Source organism: Geotrypetes seraphini, chromosome 12, assembly GCF_902459505.1.
Source record: "Geotrypetes seraphini chromosome 12, aGeoSer1.1, whole genome shotgun sequence".
Taxonomy (NCBI): domain Eukaryota; kingdom Metazoa; phylum Chordata; class Amphibia; order Gymnophiona; family Dermophiidae; genus Geotrypetes; species Geotrypetes seraphini.
In genome coordinates, this window is record NC_047095.1 from 111,836,515 (window position 1) to 111,855,811 (window position 19,297).

The window sequence follows — 19,297 nt, forward strand, 5'->3', positions numbered from 1 at the left end:
AAAGGCAGAAAGAAAGAGGAGGGCCAGGGGGAGAGAGAAATAAAGAGGGGGGGCCAGAGGGAGAGAGAAAGAAAGGCAGAAATAAAGAGGGGGTCAAGGGGGAGAGAAAGAAAGAGGAGGGCCAGGGGGAGAGATAAATAAAGAGGGATGCCAGGGGGAAAGAGAAAGAAAGGCAGAAATAAAGAGGGGGGCCAGGGGGAGAGAGAAAGAAAGGCAGAAATAAAGAGGGGAGCCAGGGGGAGAGAGAAAGAAAGAAGGGGGGGGGGCAGGAGAAGAAAGAAGAAGGATCAGAAGAAGGACCAGAGACTCATGAAATCACCAGACAAAAAGGTAGGAAAATGATTTTATTTTCAACTTAGTGATCAAAATGTGTCCGTTTTGAGAATTTATATCTGCTGTCTATATTTTGCACTATGGCCCCCTTTTACTAAAACGCAATAGCGGTTTTTAGCGCAGGGAGCCTATGAGCGTCGAGAGCAGCGTGGGGCATTCAGCGCAGCTCCCTGTGCTGAAAACCGCTATCGCAGTTTAGTAAAAAGGGAGGGGGAATATTTGTCTATTTTTGTATAGTTGTTACTGAGGTGACATTGCATAAAGTCATCTGCCTTGACCTCTTTGAAAACCCGTGGAATATAAATGATAATTAACATTTTCTCTGCGTACAGCGTGCTTTGTGTTTTTAAAATTTTATTGTTGGTAGATCATTTTGACTTGGCCACAAAGGTAAGGGGGAGGGAGGGAGGGGAGCTGCTGAAAGACATCTAGTAATCCTTGCAGGCTTGACTGTGCAGGGAATTATTTTTGTAAAATCATGTTTTGTTATGTGACTGGCATTATCTAGACTTTAATTTCTATGAATGAATAGAATGAAAATGATATAAAATTACTTGCTTGCGGGGACCGCGTGTTCCGGCTCACACAAGGAAGGAGGGGGTGAAAGGGAAAAAGTTTCTCTTCCTTGGAAATAGATTCTGAAGTGACCTCATCAAAGAAGACCAGCACCAAATGTACAAGAAATCCCTTAAACAATGTCAAAAGAGCCCAAAATAGAAAACTGCTACTGCCTTGAGACTCCATTATTGAAGGAATCAACTTGAAATCACAGAAGAGACAGGAAAAGGTTAAATGCCTCATGGAATCCTCAGGTACAAAACACAAACCAAATTGTGAATGAAATCAGAGCAGACAGTAAGAATTATAAAATTGATGTCATTATCCATCTGGAAAAAAAGGCGTACTAGAAATAATGCCTCAGCAATACAATTTTCAGAAGTTCTATTTGCTCATGGTAAGGGAGAAGAGAGACTGCTAGTGATGGTGGGGGGACTGATAGAAGATATGAAAGAAGGGTGGTAGAAAGGAACAGATGGTAAAGGAGGGAGGGAAGGGTGGTGGTGGAAAGGAATAGAACAGACATTGAAAGAGGGTAGAGAGGAACAGACCCTGAAAGGAAATGTGGAAGGCAGAGTGGGGAGAAGACGCTAGAAGGGAAGAATACAGATGCCAGACTATGGGGGAGCGGAGGGAAGAAGATGGGTGCTAGACGGGGACGGGGCGGTGAATGGGATGGCAGTGGCGGTGACGGGGCGGTGAAAAGGATGGCAGTGATGGGGCGGTGAAGGGAACGGCGGTGACGGGGCAGTGCAGAGGATGGTGGGCCGGGGACGGTGCAGTGACGGGGACAGATTTTTTCCCCGTGTCATTCTCTAATACAGATGTTCTGGAGATAATTTATTAAACCCTGACATATAAAACCATGAAAATGCAATTTAAAAAAGTACAATGATAAAAAATACTGTGATAAAAATCCAACTGGACCCTACACGGTCCGTGTTTCGGCGAACACGCCTTCCTCAGAGGTACAATGGTTTACCAACCTCACATATAAAGAATTGGACTGAAAACAGTCTATTGTCTTTAAACATGTGAGCAAAGAACACCGCAGACAAGCTGAAGTAGCAAAAAAATTGCAATTCTTTATATGTGAGGTTGCAAACCACTGGACCCCTGAGGAAGGCGTGTTTGCCGAAACACGGACCGTGTAGGGTCCGGTTGGATTTTAATCACTGTATTTTTTATCACTGTACTTTTTAAATTGAATTTTCATGGTTTTATATGTCAGGGTTTAATAAATTATCTCCAGAACATCTGTATCCACAGTTTTTGTTTTCATCGGTGGATCATTGGGTCTCCCCATTTTTCTTTGTTGTGCAGCATTCATGCTTGTACTTGCACATTAAACACTACTCCCTTAACTGCCCCAAACCTGAGACCATGCGCATTTATGTATATATTTAAACATATAATCCATCAATATATAATGCTGTTATGCTTCTTATTGCGTTTTGCTATTTTTTTATATGCTTTTTTAATTCTTTATATCTACAACCTTTATTGAGTGAAAGACTCTTTACAATGGGAAAGATTTACGAACCTGCCCAATCCGGGCAGGTCCGATGAATTCACGAAGCCCCAATATGCAGCTGGGGGGGCGATTGGAGGAACGCCCCCATCTGCCTTCCCGGATCGCTCAATAGCGATTCCCGTGCATGTGCAGACCCTGTTGTAGTCGCGTCACCACAAGACCACCAGGTAAGGCTCTTGCTCCGATCGCCCCCACGCCACCTCGGATCGCCTCCCCGCCACCTCTGATCGCCTCCCTTCACCTCCCTCCAGGTCCCAGGGCCGTTTTTTTGGGTGCCAACGAGCGATTCTGAGGGGGGGAGGCCTGGGGAAAACCCGCGAACATCGAAACTGCAAATAGGGAGGGGGGAAAGGTATATTTACACATAGAACAGGATACACACATCATTTTCCCAATTCCTGAGAGATAAAATGTTCATCTAGACATAAACATGTGTTACTCAATACACCTGTACATGTTATCTCCCGAACATGGGCAAATTCCCATCCCCCAAATGCTAGCACTCAATACATTTATTTATTTATTTTTTTACCTTGCCTCTTCTTTTTTCTGCTCTCTCTCAGACTCCTGCCACTGTTTCCTCTTGCGAGCCTCCTCAGCACGCTTCTGCTGTTTCTCCAGCAGAATAGCACGCCTCTGAGCCATCTCATCCTCTGGCCTCTTCTCGTCCTGTCAGCCCCCCACCCATCAAAAAAAAAAAAAAATGCAGTGAGGTATGGGCACAAAACAAACACACTACCCACACCAAGGCAGAGACTCAAGCCAGGCACGGACAGGATTTCTAGCACTTTTCTCATTTTTCCATTCCAATCCAGATCATGTCATACCGTGAAGGGACAGGGATACAATCCTGGAAAGAGCACTTTTCAACACTTGTACCCAATAATAAAAAGGAGGGAGGTGGGCAATGCTTAGAATGGAGTCTAGACGAGGCCAGATTCTCTAAGCTCCGACATCACGATAAAAACATACCATGGTGGGAGCAATTTTTGTTTTACTGGCGATTCTCGGCACAATAGCATTATGTGTGTGGAAAATCGCTGGTAAAGAGGCGTGGGGGGGAGGGGGGAGAGGAGCTGTGCTCAGAAGGAAAATCGCTAGCACTGCTCCTCTCCTCCTGCCTACCTATTTTTTAACCCCCCCCAAAAAAATAACACAAAAAAACCAACAACAGCCCCTGCTCTTCCTGCCTGAACTGGCAAGTAGGGAAAGCAGGGGATACTTTTATTTTAATGGGTGCAGCTGTTGTGTGCGCAAAAAAAAAAAAAAAAAGAAACCCACCACTACCCCAAGCCTGGTAGTCCAGTGGGCTATCCATCCTCTGATCACCCCCCCCTTGTACTTTTTTGAGAAGACCGTGAAGAGGGATGCTTACTCACTTCTATCAGCATGCCCGCCTCTTCAAAATGGCGGGCTTTCCCCTTCCTAGTGCATCCTGGGATGCACCAGGGAGGTGCTTAAGGTCGTGACTGGCCCAGATGCCTAAGATTCCTCTCATGGAAGGGGCTTTAGGCACCTGGGCCAGTCTTAGGCCCCTCCCCTCCCAATGCATCCCAGGGTGCAACGGGGAGGGGTTTAAGCCCCTGATTGGCACAGGTGCCTAAGGCCCCTCCATCCCCAACCCAACCCTCCCTGATGTATCCCAGAATGCACCAGGAAGGGGAAGGCCCACCATAAGAACATAAGCATTACCTCTGCTGGGTCAGACCAGAGGTCCATCACACCCAGCAGTCCGCTCACGTGGCGGCTCATCAGGTCCAGGCCTGTATAGTAATCCTCTATCTATACCCTTCAATCCCCTTTTCCTTCAGGAAATCATCTAATCCCTTCTTGAAACCCAATACTGTACTCTGTCCTATCACACCCTCTGGAAGCGCATTCTAGGTGTCCACCACCCTTTGAGTGAAGAAGAACTTCCTAGCATTGGTTTTGAATCTGTCCCCTCTTAATTTTTCTGAATGCCCTGTCGTTCTTGTTGTTTTTGAAAGTTTGAAGAATCTGTCCCTCTCCACTTTTTCTATGCCCTTCATTTTGAAGAGGTGGTCCTGCTGGTGGGAGGGAGTAATCATTCCTTTTGCCAGTCTTCTAAAAAAGATCTGCCGGGGGGGGGGGTGTCAGGGGGGGACAGCCCACTAGGCAACCAGGATTGGTGTGGTGGTGGGCAGTTGAGGGGAAAAACTTGCTGTCAGGATGGAGGGTCAGAGGGAAGGTATGGCCCAATAGACCACCAGGCTTGGTGTGGTGGGAGGTTGTCTGGGGGGGGGGGGAGGGAGCAACTTGCAGTCAGGAGGGAGTGGGCGGTAAAATACCTGCATTTAACAATTGTTTAGCACCATTGTTAAATGCACAGTGACTTTAGAGAATCCGGCTCTAGTCATTCTAACCTCTACATCATTCCAGTTTGAGCTTATATGTTACAGACAGAAATGGAGTCCATATCTCTGCAGCATTCTCCAGTCCAAGGAATAGATGCTCAAGCCAAGAATGGACTCCAGTTGTCTTACTTGTTTGGTACAGAGCACTAACTACAGTACCGATTTGTTTCTTTTGTTAACCACATTTTCAGTGCTCAAATCATTATGACTCCTCCTCACACTCTTCAAGAGCTTTACCTTAAAGAAGAATCCAACTCCTCCCTTATGGGCTGGATCAGGCTCGTCCAATGAGACATCCTCCCCTTCCCCTTCTGTATCCTCAGAGGGCTGCAGAGTGGAAAGCTGGATCTCAATGAGGTTTGACTGCCTCGTGCCTTGTGATGAAATGCCTTCAGTGCTTGTATCATCCTCGCCAGAGGCAGTTACCACTGCGGTACTACTCTGAGGTACAACTGATGCCACAGGTCGCAGATTACCCTGCAGCTCCAGACACTGGGGCGTATCCTCAGCAGGATTTGCATTCTCCGCTTCCAGTGCCTTTGCCAAATCAAAGTCTTGGTCCTCATCTGCGAAGTGAATGGAGGAGCGGGTCTGCATAGGAACCTTGCTGGGGGAAAATTTACGCAGGTGGGGCAGGGTGTCTACATTATGCGGTGGCGTCAGAACTCGGGTCAGAGGTGGGATCTTCAGTTCTGCTGGTCTTACATGTTTGGGGCTCTTGGGATTGACAATCGTGGTGGTGGGAGGTACTCTTCGTGGAGTGGGCTGGGGAGATCTGGGGACAGGGGCAGTAGTCTTGCGAGGCAATGAGGGTGATGAGGAGAGATCCACGTGGCGAGGTGTGGAGACCTCGCGACTAGGCTGTGGACTACTGGTAGCTTTAGGGGCTGGGATTATCCAGGCCTTGCTCTTCTCCTTGTGCATGAGTTTCTGCTGCTGGTCAGAGAGACGCTGCATGTCCATCTGCAGTGAGCTCAGCGCAGAATTCAGCTTAGCTACTGCCCGGTTGTAATCACCAAGGTTTACATCCAGCGCGCCTGTGACGATCTCTGGAGAAAAAGTAACTTGCTTTTCACTACGTGCCTTGCTTAAAATCTCACCATCTTTGTTCTCAGCAGTACTAGCATCTCGAGCCTTTTTTCCCCCAGAAGTCTTCATACTTCCCAACTCATCTTCAGCCTCCACTTTGGAAAGGCGCTCCTCCAGCGAGGGCGGCCTCTCTTCTGGATAGCCAGTATTTCCCTCCAACTCCTCTTCTTTCTTCAGCTGCAAGAAAGCACTTTTGCCCAGCTGTTGTCGATGCTTGGTGAAGATTGCCTCAATCCTCTTCTTCTGGGCCTCGATAGCTCTCCTTTTCTCTTCTAGTCGAGCCCCCAACTGATTCATCTCAGAGTTTAAAGATGGGCTCTTGATGGGACTCTCTTCTGCTTTTTGTGCCCATGTAGTGGTGGTATTAGAGGCCGAGCCTCGCTCTAGGTCCTCCTGAACGTTCTTTGGTGAGCCACCACTTTTGCTATCCGATGCTATTTTCTTCTTGCGCTCTGCAAAGCTGGTCATCTTCACACCAGAACCAGAGGAGGCTGAACTGTCTGCTTGAGAGCTGAGGGAGCTTGGATCAGAGGTAGAGTCCTCTTTTCCTGACAACTCCCTTCCAGCTGGCAGGCCACGGGACACATCCTCCACATCAGAATCTAGGCTGTTGTCCCTCAAAGCTGACTCGTCATCGCGTGAAGTCCAAGGCACCTCTAGTGAGGAATTACAGCCATTTATGGAACCACTGTGCGGTTTGTATACTCCCATGTTAGCAGGGGATGCTAAGACCTTGCCTTGGGTTTGTCCTGTGTGGATCTGTGTGTGCTGGGGGGATTGGAGCCCCTCTGTCAGTTCTGGAGAATGAAGATAAAAACCATCTGGAGCACCCTCAGGAAGGAGACGTGTCTCCATATTATGAATGATCTGCAGAGCTTCTTCAATTGTGGGCAGCTCACTATGTCCATCTAATGTCCCATTTTTCAGGGGGGTCCCTGCACCCTCCTCTTTCTCCTGGCTCCCACTCTTTATGGACAGTGGCACCTTGTGGACAGTCCTGGGGGGTGTCACAAGGCTATTCTCGCCGCTCTGCCCCAAGTACCGAACCACATCTTCAGATGGGGTGTAAGTGGTTTGCATGGCTTTCTTTGGCGTAGGATACACATTGGGCGCAAGGCTGTCTGAGCTGACCGAGCGCATCATGCCAACTGGGTTCCCCATAACAATGTCCACATCGCTGTCCAGCCCAAAAGGAATGCTGAAGGATACAGCCTGGGATAGGGGATGACTTAAAACAAAAGAAAACAAATTGTCAATCAAGATGGGTTTATAGACTGCCAAAAAACAAAGTAATCCCTAGCCTCCTATGGTATCCCTATGGTGCACAGGAGGCATGCCAGAAGAGGGTAAATAAGACAAAAAGAAATTCCCCCTTTACCAATATATTCAGGGTTCTGGGACACTGATCCCCAGAGCTATAGGTATAGAGGTAGTCAGCTGCTTAGAGAAATTTTCTGCCAGGTCCTACCAAACTATTAACCAGAGAAATACAGGCTGTTTCTCCCTGCTCCCTTCCCCTTCTCACTCCAACTGTTTTCCATTTTGGGGGTTTTTTTTTCTTTGCATAGACTGCATCCATTATATGCAAATTTCTTTCATGCATGTTCATTGTGGATATCCTGAAAACCTGACTCGCAAGAGGGTATTCCAGGATAGAGTTATGAAACACTGCACTAGACTACCAGGGAAAGAGACCGATTCAGGCTTGGCAACCTTTTTTTTTTTGGGGGGGGGTCCCCATTCCCATCAGTGCATGAGCCCATCATTGCTCACCCACTGATAGGTAAAGGGCTATTTTGCAATGAGCTGTGGATTACTGCCATGATTTTAATGCCTCAGTCTAAGCAGTAATTTTTTTTGCTGAAAGCTTCAGTTAGAAGCCGCGCCGTCAGCAGTTCTAATGTATGGTTTTCTGAAATCAGTCCCTGTATGCTTGACAGCATTATTGAATGCAGATTTCTTACAACAGGAATATGGTAAGGAATCACTCGCTTCTGTCCTATATGAATCTTCTAAAAGATACATTTCCCTCTTACCAATTTTCTTATCAAATCTAAATAAATCTAATTATAGATTCCGACATTACTTCCTCCTCATTTTTCTCCAGGCATATTACAGAATTCTCTCTATACTCCTAACCAACCCACAGGAGTAAGTCAGGCATCTTTAAATACCACTATATGGTAATCTATGATAGACCACAATTTCACAACTACAGAGTAAATATATTGTGATCATTTGAGGCACATGCCACTCACCTTAGCTGCTTTTTGCTCCAGGTCTTGCCTAAGCCCTCCACTTGTGACAGTGAAGTAGAGTGGTTCAAAGAACCTGCAACAAGGGGGGGGGGGAAAAAAACCTCATGAGTGTTCAAAGGAAGTGAATGGAAATTCAGGTTATTCTAGAGATCTAGCAATAATTGCCTCTCCATATTTTCTGCTCACTCAAGACAGGGAAGTGTTCAGAACAAAATACTACAATAGCCTCATTATCACCCCCATAAAAGATCTCAGACCTTACTGTTTCCAAAGCCTCTGTTATACTACTGAACCTAGGCTGTTTTAATTGGGGGAATAACCTCTTTTCTGGGTTCACATTATAATCTGGGGGTTCACCTGTTTAGAACAGGTCCAACAGATCATCTTTAAACCCTTGCGTGAATTCTCCAATGAGGTAAGGGGGCACATGCCACCTCACGGCCCGAGGCTTTATGCTATTAGTTTAAGGAGATACGTCAGACACAGCAGTACTGATAAAAAGTTTCTTCAAAGCATAACAGTCCAGATGTAACTTCACTACATACATAATAAAGTCTACCATGGGTTAGATCAAGGTCCACCGAGCATAGTCTAGGTCTCAAGCACTTGGCATATCCCAAAACATAGATTTCTCTTAAAACTCACTTCCAGGAATGAAGAATCGCTCTCCCAATCTACATTGCTACATACTTTTCTAAGCAAACATTTAGAGACGGAACTTGTCCAAACTTCTTTTGAGTCCCACCATATTCCACAGCATAATTATGAAAAACAAAAGAGAGGGTATGTTGGGAGGGAGGTCTGTTGGGGAAGAGGTGCCTTTGTAACCCAGGAGGACATCAGAGTCCAGTCCTCTTGGGGGGGGGGGGGTCCCCTTTCTTGTATACTTTCAAATTTCTTGTCTGCCATGTTGCATTTGTTGGTTTGTGGTTCTTTCTTGTTAATAAAAACAGATTTAAAATAAAAACCAAAAATCACTTGTTTTTTTTTAATCTGCTGGTCATTAGCTTCAGAGCACGTCCCTTGTTCCTATTTTGCTTAACAGGCTAAGCACAGTATCTGCCATTGTGCCTGTAGGAATTGCACGGGTGCTTTGGTCGTTATTGCACTGTAGTATTTTTAGCACACAATGTCTAGTGAAACATGGCTCTAAAGCCTGCATTTTTAGAATATTTACTTTGGTAAAATAGGGAAGTTTCTGGTTAGGTGAATTATTCGTCCCAGTTCTGTTGGCGTGTGCACTTCTTTGTGGGTGTTATTGAAAAGAAGAAAAAAAAAAATATTAATCAAAAAGTATACAAAAAAAAAAAATCTCCAAAACAAAAATATCCAGTAAAGAAATGGAAAAATTAGGATGGGCAAGGCAAAAGCAAAAGGTTGAGAAAACATTTCATCAGGCATAGCAGCGACAGGACGTGCTTAGGTAGATTAACAAAAGGTTGGAAAGGTAGACAGGGAAGAGGAACTGGTTATTCAAGTGAATATTAGTCTTAAGAACCAACGAGGAAGAAAAGGTCTGAAATGACTTATTAGTAACATTAACGACACTGGCATTGTCAATAGGGGATTACTGAAAGCTGGAAAAAAAAAAAGCAGAACTTTGCTTAGGAAAAACATGGGGCTTCTTTAACTTACAAAAGCCAATTGTTTGTGGAAGGAAGTTGTATTAGAGCTGTTTGTAGTGGAATAGAAAGGGCTCCCTTTTCTATGTCCACTGAAATTCTGGCCTGCCAAATTACTCTCAATATGTATTTACTGTGGATATCCTTAAAAATCCAATTGGTCATAGGACAGGCTTGTAAAGTCCTGGCGTTAAAGTTAAGGTAAATTATACTATGCTAGAATTGTATCCCTTGACTGTTAAGAGTTCACTATATATCTCCATATACTGGCTAGTTAGGAGGAGGGGGCAATAATTTGCAAACATTTCAAGTTTATTAACATAGTAAATGACGGCAGATAAAGACCCGAACGGTCCATCCAGTCTGCCCATTAGTGATACCCATTAAAAATACATGATTAAATTAATTTGTCTCTTCTTTGATATCTCTGGATCATATAGACTGTAAAGTCCACCTGTTATTGTCCTGGGTTCCAAATGCTGAAGTTGTCATCTAATCAAGCCATTGTGACATCACTGCTGAGGTTGGCTCTCAGGCATTGGTGGAATGAGGAATTATGACATCACAATCTCAGCTCTGGAATGTTGCTACTCTTTGGGTTTCTACCAGGTAACATAGTAAATGACGGCACATAAAGACCCGAACGGTCCATCCAGTCTGCCCATTAGTGATACCCATTAAAAATACATGATTAAATTAACTTGTCTCTTCTTTGGTATTTCTGGATCATAGACTGTAAAGTCTGCCTGGTATTGTCCTAGGTTCCAAATGCTGAAGTTGCCGTCCAAGCTCACTCCAGCCTATCCAACCATCCTGTTTTGCAGGATAGCTACCATAAAAAAAATTTGATATACCACCTAGGACTCAATTAGTGTTTTATATTAGCAAGTTCAACATGACCATAATTTTGATACAACTCTGCATGAATTGAGGGTCATTGGAAAACATAGCAAAAGCATAAACTAAATATCTTCCATTATTATCTTAAAAATTGAAAAGCAGACAAATCATTTTACACTGAAAAACCACTCTGTGTTTACCCAAAGGAAAGAGTACTCAGTTCTCAGAAAGCTGCCCTGTCTCTGAACACCAAAACCAACTAACTTTAAGAAGCTGAAGCAGGAAAAAAAAAAGAGATTAGGTTCTTACCTTGCTAATATCTTTTCTAATAGATAGGCGTGTCATTCTGGACAAGCGAGTTATATCCCAATGCCCACAAGCCTTACAGTAGGAATCCACTCTGCTTTCTGAAACTCTCCTACTTCACAGCGGGCTCTGTTGCCCCCTACAGTTAGTTCCAAAGCAGGCAAAAACCTCTTCTAGAAACAGATATGAAATAAGGGTATGGGAAAACACCTCTAAGAACCAGAGTGTTCTGCTATGAAATTATAAACAAACATGTTAACATTGAACCAGCAAAAGCAATCATGCAAAACAGAAACATTAATGGAGCTCAAATAATACCCCAAAGTATCCTAGCAGTAAACTACGCTTCATACCTTGATGGTCTGACTGGCATCCAACTGTTAAGTTTAGATGTGAATCATCCAAGTGAGGCAGGCACAGAAATAATGACAGGGCGGTGGTCCAAAATGACACACCTATCTACTAGAAAAGATATTAGCAAAGTAAGAACCTAATCTCTTTTTCTAGTGCAATAGGTGTGTTATTCTGAACAAGTTGGACGTACAAAACAGTCCCAGAAATCTAAGGTGGGACCACTGTACCGACTCATAACACTGAGGACCCAAAAGGCAAGAGTCCTCCCTTGCCGCTACATCCACTCTGTAAAGACTTGGAAAATGGATGTAGAGTGGACTAAGTCACTACCCTAGAAATCTCCTCAGGGGAGACCACTGAAGTTTCTTCCCATGACGAAGCCAAACTTAGTTGAATGCACCGCTATTTAAGCGGGGGACTGTTTCCCCCCCCCTCCCCAAATAAAATATGCTGACAAAATGGCCGTATGGATCCATCTGGACACTGACCTTGGAAGCGGGCACACCGCATCCAGCTGGATGTGTAAGTAAGAAAAAAATGGTCAGATGATTTGAATTCGTTGGTGACTGCAACTTATCGGAGAAGTACTCTTTCAATGTTCAACTTCTTCAGAATACAGTGCTTTTTCTTGGAACTGTGGACTAGAACGCCTGCAATCTGACTTCTTAATTGATATGGAATGCTGAAATCTTCAGCATAATGGATGGAATGATGCACAAAAACTCCAGCTTCATTAAATTTGAGAAAAGGCTCACTGCAGGCAAAAGGTCCGCAACTCCGAGACCCTTCTCACCGAGGTAATAGCCAAAAGAAAAAAATGTTTTTGAATGTTGGATCCATCATGGACACTTCCTTCAGAAGCTCAAATGAAGCCTGGTTGAGACCCTGCAAAACTATGTTAAGATCCCAAGAAGGAAATGTTGTACTCATGTTAGGAATCTGGCTATGTCTTGATAAGATGCCAGCGTAGATCTTCAGTTTCTAGCCCTAAAACAAGAGAGTCCCACTACTTGGCCTCTAAGCGATGCCACTGTGAGACTCTTGGCAAGGCTAGCCTGGAGACTGGAGCAGAGAAAGGCTGCTTCCTTTCCTGGATGCACCAGTGCTGGAAAGCTGCCAAAGTCCTAGTGTCTTTTTTCAACATCAAGTGTGTGTAGACCAAAGGACTCAAGCACTGCACACTGCAAATAAAATCAATATAAAAAGCTCATTCTTCCGGCTTCCTGATGTAGCGTAGCAAAACACAGACTGTGTTGGAGCCGTGAACTGACCTTTTCAGATAAGTGGTCTACTGTTAAACAACTTTTGTAGAGCCATAACATTTGCCACTCCAGTAGAAGCAAGTATCCTTGCTCCATCCAATGTGTTATGATTAAAATTCATGTATGTGTCAAGAAATGTGTCCAGATTAATATTGAATTATAAACCTGACGCCTCAGCCCCACCACTCCACCGCAATGTAAAATTCAAAAAGCGGGAGATTTATTGTGGGAGCCTCATCATTGGCTGTCGGGTTTTTATCCTAAATTTATATATTTTTATATTTTATATTTTTTTAGTAAATTTTCAGTATATATATATCAGTTTTTAAACTTAGACTTTAAGAAGTTTTAAGAAATAAATATTCTCTTTCTGAGTATCGTGATTTTGATTTTGAAAGTACTTGATACTTATCTCAGCGTTAAACCCAGGGAGTCAGACCCGACATGTTTCACAGCATTTGTGTTTTATCAAGGGTCTCCCTATGGAAAAAATATTAAAAAAGAGAAAAAGAGTCACATACAATTGTGTGCACTACTCCCCCCCTATCTGAAATTGTTTCACTATCCGTAGTAGTTCAAAAATGTGTGCTTACCGAGGGCGCCGCCGCCTTCCGACTCCACTACTTTCATGAGAAAAGATGGCGTCGGCGTCCTCGGGCCGAAATTTAAATCCTCCCTCGCTGTCATATAAAACTCCTCCCCCTGCATTCAATTGGTGCTCGCAAGATTATACCGTCCCCCACTCTATACCGATGTTTAATCCGTGGGGTTCAACTGTGTCTAAAGAAAAAATGTATCTCTGTTCAAATTCATTTAGCTTAACAGGATCCCCCCGCCCCTCCCGTCCTGTTACTTTCTTAATAACCCGCCATTTCAACTCTGTCACTGTATGTTTAAACCTTAAACAATGCTCCACCAAAGGAGCTTGCATGATCTTATTCACAATTCGAGATTTGTGCTCAGTTAGCCTGATTTTTATTTTTCTGCTCGTGCGCCCAACATATATAAGTTCGCACGGGCATACTATGACGTAGATCACCCCCTCAGAATCACAATTAGTGATATGTTGTGCCTTCAGAATATCGGGACGACCCGGAACATCCCAAGTTTTTCCTTGGATGGCTGAGGGGCACCATTGGCATCTACCGCATGTGCCGTGGTTACCTTCCACCCCTTCTCTGTCCGGACGGGTACCGAACTTCATAAAGTTCAATTGTTGGCCCAGTGTGTTACCTCGGGTGTACGCTATCATAGGGAAAGAGCACAAAACTGAATGGGGTTGGACAATGAACCAGTGTTTTCTTAATATTTGCACTACCATTTGTACCACTCTAGAGTAAGGGAGCACACAGATAAGGTTATCTTCTTCGTCCTGTGTGGTAGTTGATTCTTGCAATAGAAGGTCCCTCTGCGCATATTTGCCCCTGTTAAATGCTTGTTTGATGGATCGTGTTGGGTAACCCCTATCAAAAAAGCGTTGTTTTAAATCCTTCGCTTGTGATTTGTACTCTTCTGTTGTGGAACAGATCCTGCGTATCCGCAGAAACTGTCCCACCGGCAAGTTAAATCTAAGCTTGAATGGATGAAAACTGCTAAAGTGTAAAATGGTGTTGCGAGTTACTGGTTTTCTATAAAGGGACGTGTTGATTTTGTCTCCTTGTATTTGGACTGTGACGTCCAAGAAATCAATTTTGGTCTTATGGCAGGTCATTGTAAATTTGATATTTGGGTCAACCGAATTTAGAAATTCTACAAAGGAGTTTAATTCTTGTGCCGTGTCTTGCCAGATGAAAAAAATGTCATCTAAAAATCTGCCCCAGAGTTGAATATGGGGCATCCATAGTGAGGTATAAACCCAGGTCTCCTCAAATCTGGCCATGTATAAGGCAGCTACAGAGGGGGCGAGGGTTGCGCCCATAGCCACCCCCTGTATTTGTTGATAAAATAAATGTTGGTATTTAAAGTAGTTGTTCTTAATAACCCACTTCGCTAACTGCATCAAAAATTCGGTTGGAATACGATGGGACTCTCTCTTGTGGAGGGACTCCCTGATGACGGCCAAAGCTTCTTCCTGGGGGATCTGTGTATACAGTGAAACGACATCCAATGTCACTAGCCATACTTCGGTCAAGTTACCATGATACCCATTTAGAATTCTCAAAAAATGGGAAGAATCCTTTATGTAAGATTTTATCTTAGGTACTTCCTCTCTAAGAAAAAAATCAACAAATTTAGAAAGAGGTTCCAAAATAGAAGACCGGGTGTTGACAATGGGTCTCCCCGGTGGGTTCTCCAGCGTTTTGTGAATTTTGGGGACGAATGAGATACATGGAATCCTGGGGTTTTTTTCAAACAGAAAAGTGTATTCTTTCTTAGTAATGATATCTCGCTCTCGATAATCATTCAAACATTCCAGAATTTTCTGGCCCAAAGGTGTAGTGGGGTCCCCCTGTAAAAGCTCATAGGCACAAACGTCCGCCAGTTGGCGATCCGCTTCATATTCGTAATTTTTTCTATCTAAAATTACCGTGGCCCCACCTTTTGGAACCTCTTTCTAAATTTGTTGATTTTTTTCTTAGAGAGGAAGTACCTAAGATAAAATCTTACATAAAGGATTCTTCCCATTTTTTGAGAATTCTAAATGGGTATCATGGTAACTTGACCGAAGTATGGCTAGTGACATTGGATGTCGTTTCACTGTATACACAGATCCCCCAGGAAGAAGCTTTGACCGTCATCAGGGAGTCCCTCCACAAGAGAGAGTCCCATCGTATTCCAACCGAATTTTTGATGCAGTTAGCGAAGTGGGTTATTAAGAACAACTACTTTAAATACCAACATTTATTTTATCAACAAATACAGGGGGTGGCTATGGGCGCAACCCTCGCCCCCTCTGTAGCTGCCTTATACATGGCCAGATTTGAGGAGACCTGGGTTTATACCTCACTATGGATGCCCCATATTCAACTCTGGGGCAGATTTTTAGATGACATTTTTTTCATCTGGCAAGACACGGCACAAGAATTAAACTCCTTTGTAGAATTTCTAAATTCGGTTGACCCAAATATCAAATTTACAATGACCTGCCATAAGACCAAAATTGATTTCTTGGACGTCACAGTCCAAATACAAGGAGACAAAATCAACACGTCCCTTTATAGAAAACCAGTAACTCGCAACACCATTTTACACTTTAGCAGTTTTCATCCATTCAAGCTTAGATTTAACTTGCCGGTGGGACAGTTTCTGCGGATACGCAGGATCTGTTCCACAACAGAAGAGTACAAATCACAAGCGAAGGATTTAAAACAACGCTTTTTTGATAGGGGTTACCCAACACGATCCATCAAACAAGCATTTAACAGGGGCAAATATGCGCAGAGGGACCTTCTATTGCAAGAATCAACTACCACACAGGACGAAGAAGATAACCTTATCTGTGTGCTCCCTTACTCTAGAGTGGTACAAATGGTAGTGCAAATATTAAGAAAACACTGGTTCATTGTCCAACCCCATTCAGTTTTGTGCTCTTTCCCTATGATAGCGTACACCCGAGGTAACACACTGGGCCAACAATTGAACTTTATGAAGTTCGGTACCCGTCCGGACAGAGAAGGGGTGGAAGGTAACCACGGCACATGCGGTAGATGCCAATGGTGCCCCTCAGCCATCCAAGGAAAAACTTGGGATGTTCCGGGTCGTCCCGATATTCTGAAGGCACAACATATCACTAATTGTGATTCTGAGGGGGTGATCTACGTCATAGTATGCCCGTGCGAACTTATATATGTTGGGCGCACGAGCAGAAAAATAAAAATCAGGCTAACTGAGCACAAATCTCGAATTGTGAATAAGATCATGCAAGCTCCTTTGGTGGAGCATTGTTTAAGGTTTAAACATACAGTGACAGAGTTGAAATGGCGGGTTATTAAGAAAGTAACAGGACGGGAGGGGCGGGGGGATCCTGTTAAGCTAAATGAATTTGAACAGAGATACATTTTTTCTTTAGACACAGTTGAACCCCACGGATTAAACATCGGTATAGAGTGGGGGACGGTATAATCTTGCGAGCACCAATTGAATGCAGGGGGAGGAGTTTTATATGACAGCGAGGGAGGATTTAAATTTCGGCCCGAGGACGCCGACGCCATCTTTTCTCATGAAAGTAGTGGAGTCGGAAGGCGGCGGCGCCCTCGGTAAGCACACATTTTTGAACTACTACGGATAGTGAAACAATTTCAGATAGGGGGGGAGTAGTGCACACAATTGTATGTGACTCTTTTTCTCTTTTTTAATATTTTTTCCATAGGGAGACCCTTGATAAAACACAAATGCTGTGAAACATGTCGGGTCTGACTCCCTGGGTTTAACGCTGAGATAAGTATCAAGTACTTTCAAAATCAAAATCACGATACTCAGAAAGAGAATATTTATTTCTTAAAACTTCTTAAAGTCTAAGTTTAAAAACTGATATATATATACTGAAAATTTACTAAAAAAATATAAAATATAAAAATATATAAATTTAGGATAAAAACCCGACAGCCAATGATGAGGCTCCCACAATAAATCTCCCGCTTTTTGAATTTTACATTGCGGTGGAGTGGTGGGGCTGAGGCGTCAGGTTTATAATTCAATATTAATCTGGACACATTTCTTGACACATACATTAACTATTTTTTGTCTGGATTATATCAATCTAATTTGGGCGGCCATAGGTTTAATGAGCTTTAAATGATTAAAATTCAAGCACCTTTCCAGTGACATTGTACCGCTGCTGTGGCGCCTTGCTTAAGAGCTTATGAGCACATTTAAATATTTAAAAGCTTTTAAATGTTATATAAAGATACTATTTGAGAAACTTGCCCAGTATTGATGAGGGTTTTTTTTGTGTTTTGTTTTATTTTGAAAGTCCTAGCATAGGCAGAAACTTGTCAGCTTCTTTTTTTTTAGACCGGAGCAGAGTAGCAATAATTACCTCTGAGTATCCTTGCATGCTAACGCCATGCATGCAAGAGCCATGCCTCAAAAGCAAAGTGCTTCGGAACTGCTATGACCAACTGGTCTCTGAGAAGATGTTCTCAGCTCCAAAGGTAGCTGGATTTGGAAAAAAGAAATCACTGCCTCATAATGGTGTGTCCTTCCAGCGCTGAATCTTTGGGCTGCTATTCTGACAGCCTCCAAACCCGTGGATGTGAAAGGGGTGAGGTGAAACACAGCTGGCATCCTGCAAGACCCTGCTGAGCCCTCTACGGATGCCTAACAGCCTGCGCTCAAGCCACTGCAGTGCAATAGGCGAGCAATGCTACAATGAACCCTGAGCTCCAAAAAGGCCTCTGCAGGCTGGCCAACATAAAGGACTTGCCTGTCAGCTGTAGACCTCAGTTTGCTTCTCCTCCATGCAGGCAGAGCTGGACCCTCAGCTAGGGGAGCTCTCAGCACCAAAATTAAGCAAAACTGAAAAGAAATCCCCCAAATAACTGACAAAAATAAAGAAATAAGCTAAGCAGATCAGAAACACTCCTTTCGATTCGCATGCAAAAGGAAAAAAAATCTGTAGGGGGCAGCAGAGCCCTCTGTGAAGTAGGAGGGATTCAAAAAGCAAAGTGATCTCTTCTGTAAGATCCATGAGCACTGGGTAACACCCACTTGTCCAGAATGACATACTATTGCACTAAAAAGAGCTATAGAGAAAGATTAGGTTCTTATCTCAAATCTTCTTTCCTATAAATGGGAGCAGAGATCCTGAATTAATGGGAAGTCACCCTGAAACCATGAGTTTCCTTACAGACACTGCTAATCATTATCTTGCACAGCTCAAACTCTTCTCTCAGGGGCCTGTGCTGCAGCCCTTCAGTTTGTTCCAAAGCAATGGAGGTCACTAACACCACACAGAAAGAAGGGGCACGGGAATACTCACCGCATAATTCTTATAACTCTGTTCTGCTCTGTAAGTAACATGCTTAAACCACATGATATAAATATTTTAATGCAAATCAAAGTGGAACAACATTAGGAATAACACCTACCCGAGTGCAACCTGCACTAACAGTAAAGGAGTTTCATGCCAACTCTGGATAGGCTCTTAAGACTTCAGAAGCCTCAGCATTCTGTGACCCTGCTTGAAAGGGGGAATTCAAACAGATGTTAATACACACTTGTCTGAGGCAGGCAGTGCAGTCTATCACAGTACTCTTCAAAAACAGGAAGCATGTGACAGCAGCATCAGGATCTCTGCTTCCGTTTACAGGAAAGAAGATTATTGAGGTAAGAACCTAATCTTTTTTCCCAATGCAACAGGAGCAGAGATCCTGAACTAATGGGACGTAGCCAAGCAGTCCCTAGAGTCTGAGGCAGGACAAATGAGCCTGCTGCTGGCCTGTGTCCAGGCAAGCCACTGCATCAATCCTGTACCACTCTGAAAATATGGAGGGTGGCTCATGTCACCGCTCTACAAATCTCAGGCAGCACCGCCCAGAATTCCACCCAAGAAACTGCCATTTCCTTAGAGGAGTGTGCTTTCAATGAGATCGGAGATGGTTTTCCACTCACAATGTACACTGAAGATATCACCATGCGAGCCCTTCTTGAAACAGAAGCCTTGGAAGCTGGCTTTCTGCGCTGACTCGGATTCGTTAAGACAAACGAATGACCAATCAAAACTCACTGGTCACTTCGAGGTATCTGAGAAGAGAGAAGAACTCTTGACTTCTAGCAACTGCAAAATCTTAACATCTTTTTTGGAACCCGTTGGACTGAACACGGG

At 43.8% G+C, this 19,297-nt stretch overlaps 1 protein-coding gene across 2 annotated transcripts in view; it reads right to left on the reverse strand.

Annotated features, from left to right (window-relative positions):
* CAMSAP3 (calmodulin regulated spectrin associated protein family member 3) overlaps positions 1–19,297 on the reverse strand; it is a 198,659-nt gene that overhangs the window by 19,539 nt on the left and 159,823 nt on the right. For both annotated transcript variants that reach the window (XM_033916157.1, XM_033916158.1), the window contains 3 exons: positions 8,148–8,220; positions 5,038–7,117; positions 2,958–3,094 (listed from right to left, as the gene is read on the reverse strand). In XM_033916157.1, coding sequence (XP_033772048.1) covers positions 2,958–3,094; positions 5,038–7,117; positions 8,148–8,220 — 2,290 coding nt within the window. The remainder of the gene's footprint in view (positions 1–2,957; positions 3,095–5,037; positions 7,118–8,147; positions 8,221–19,297) is intronic.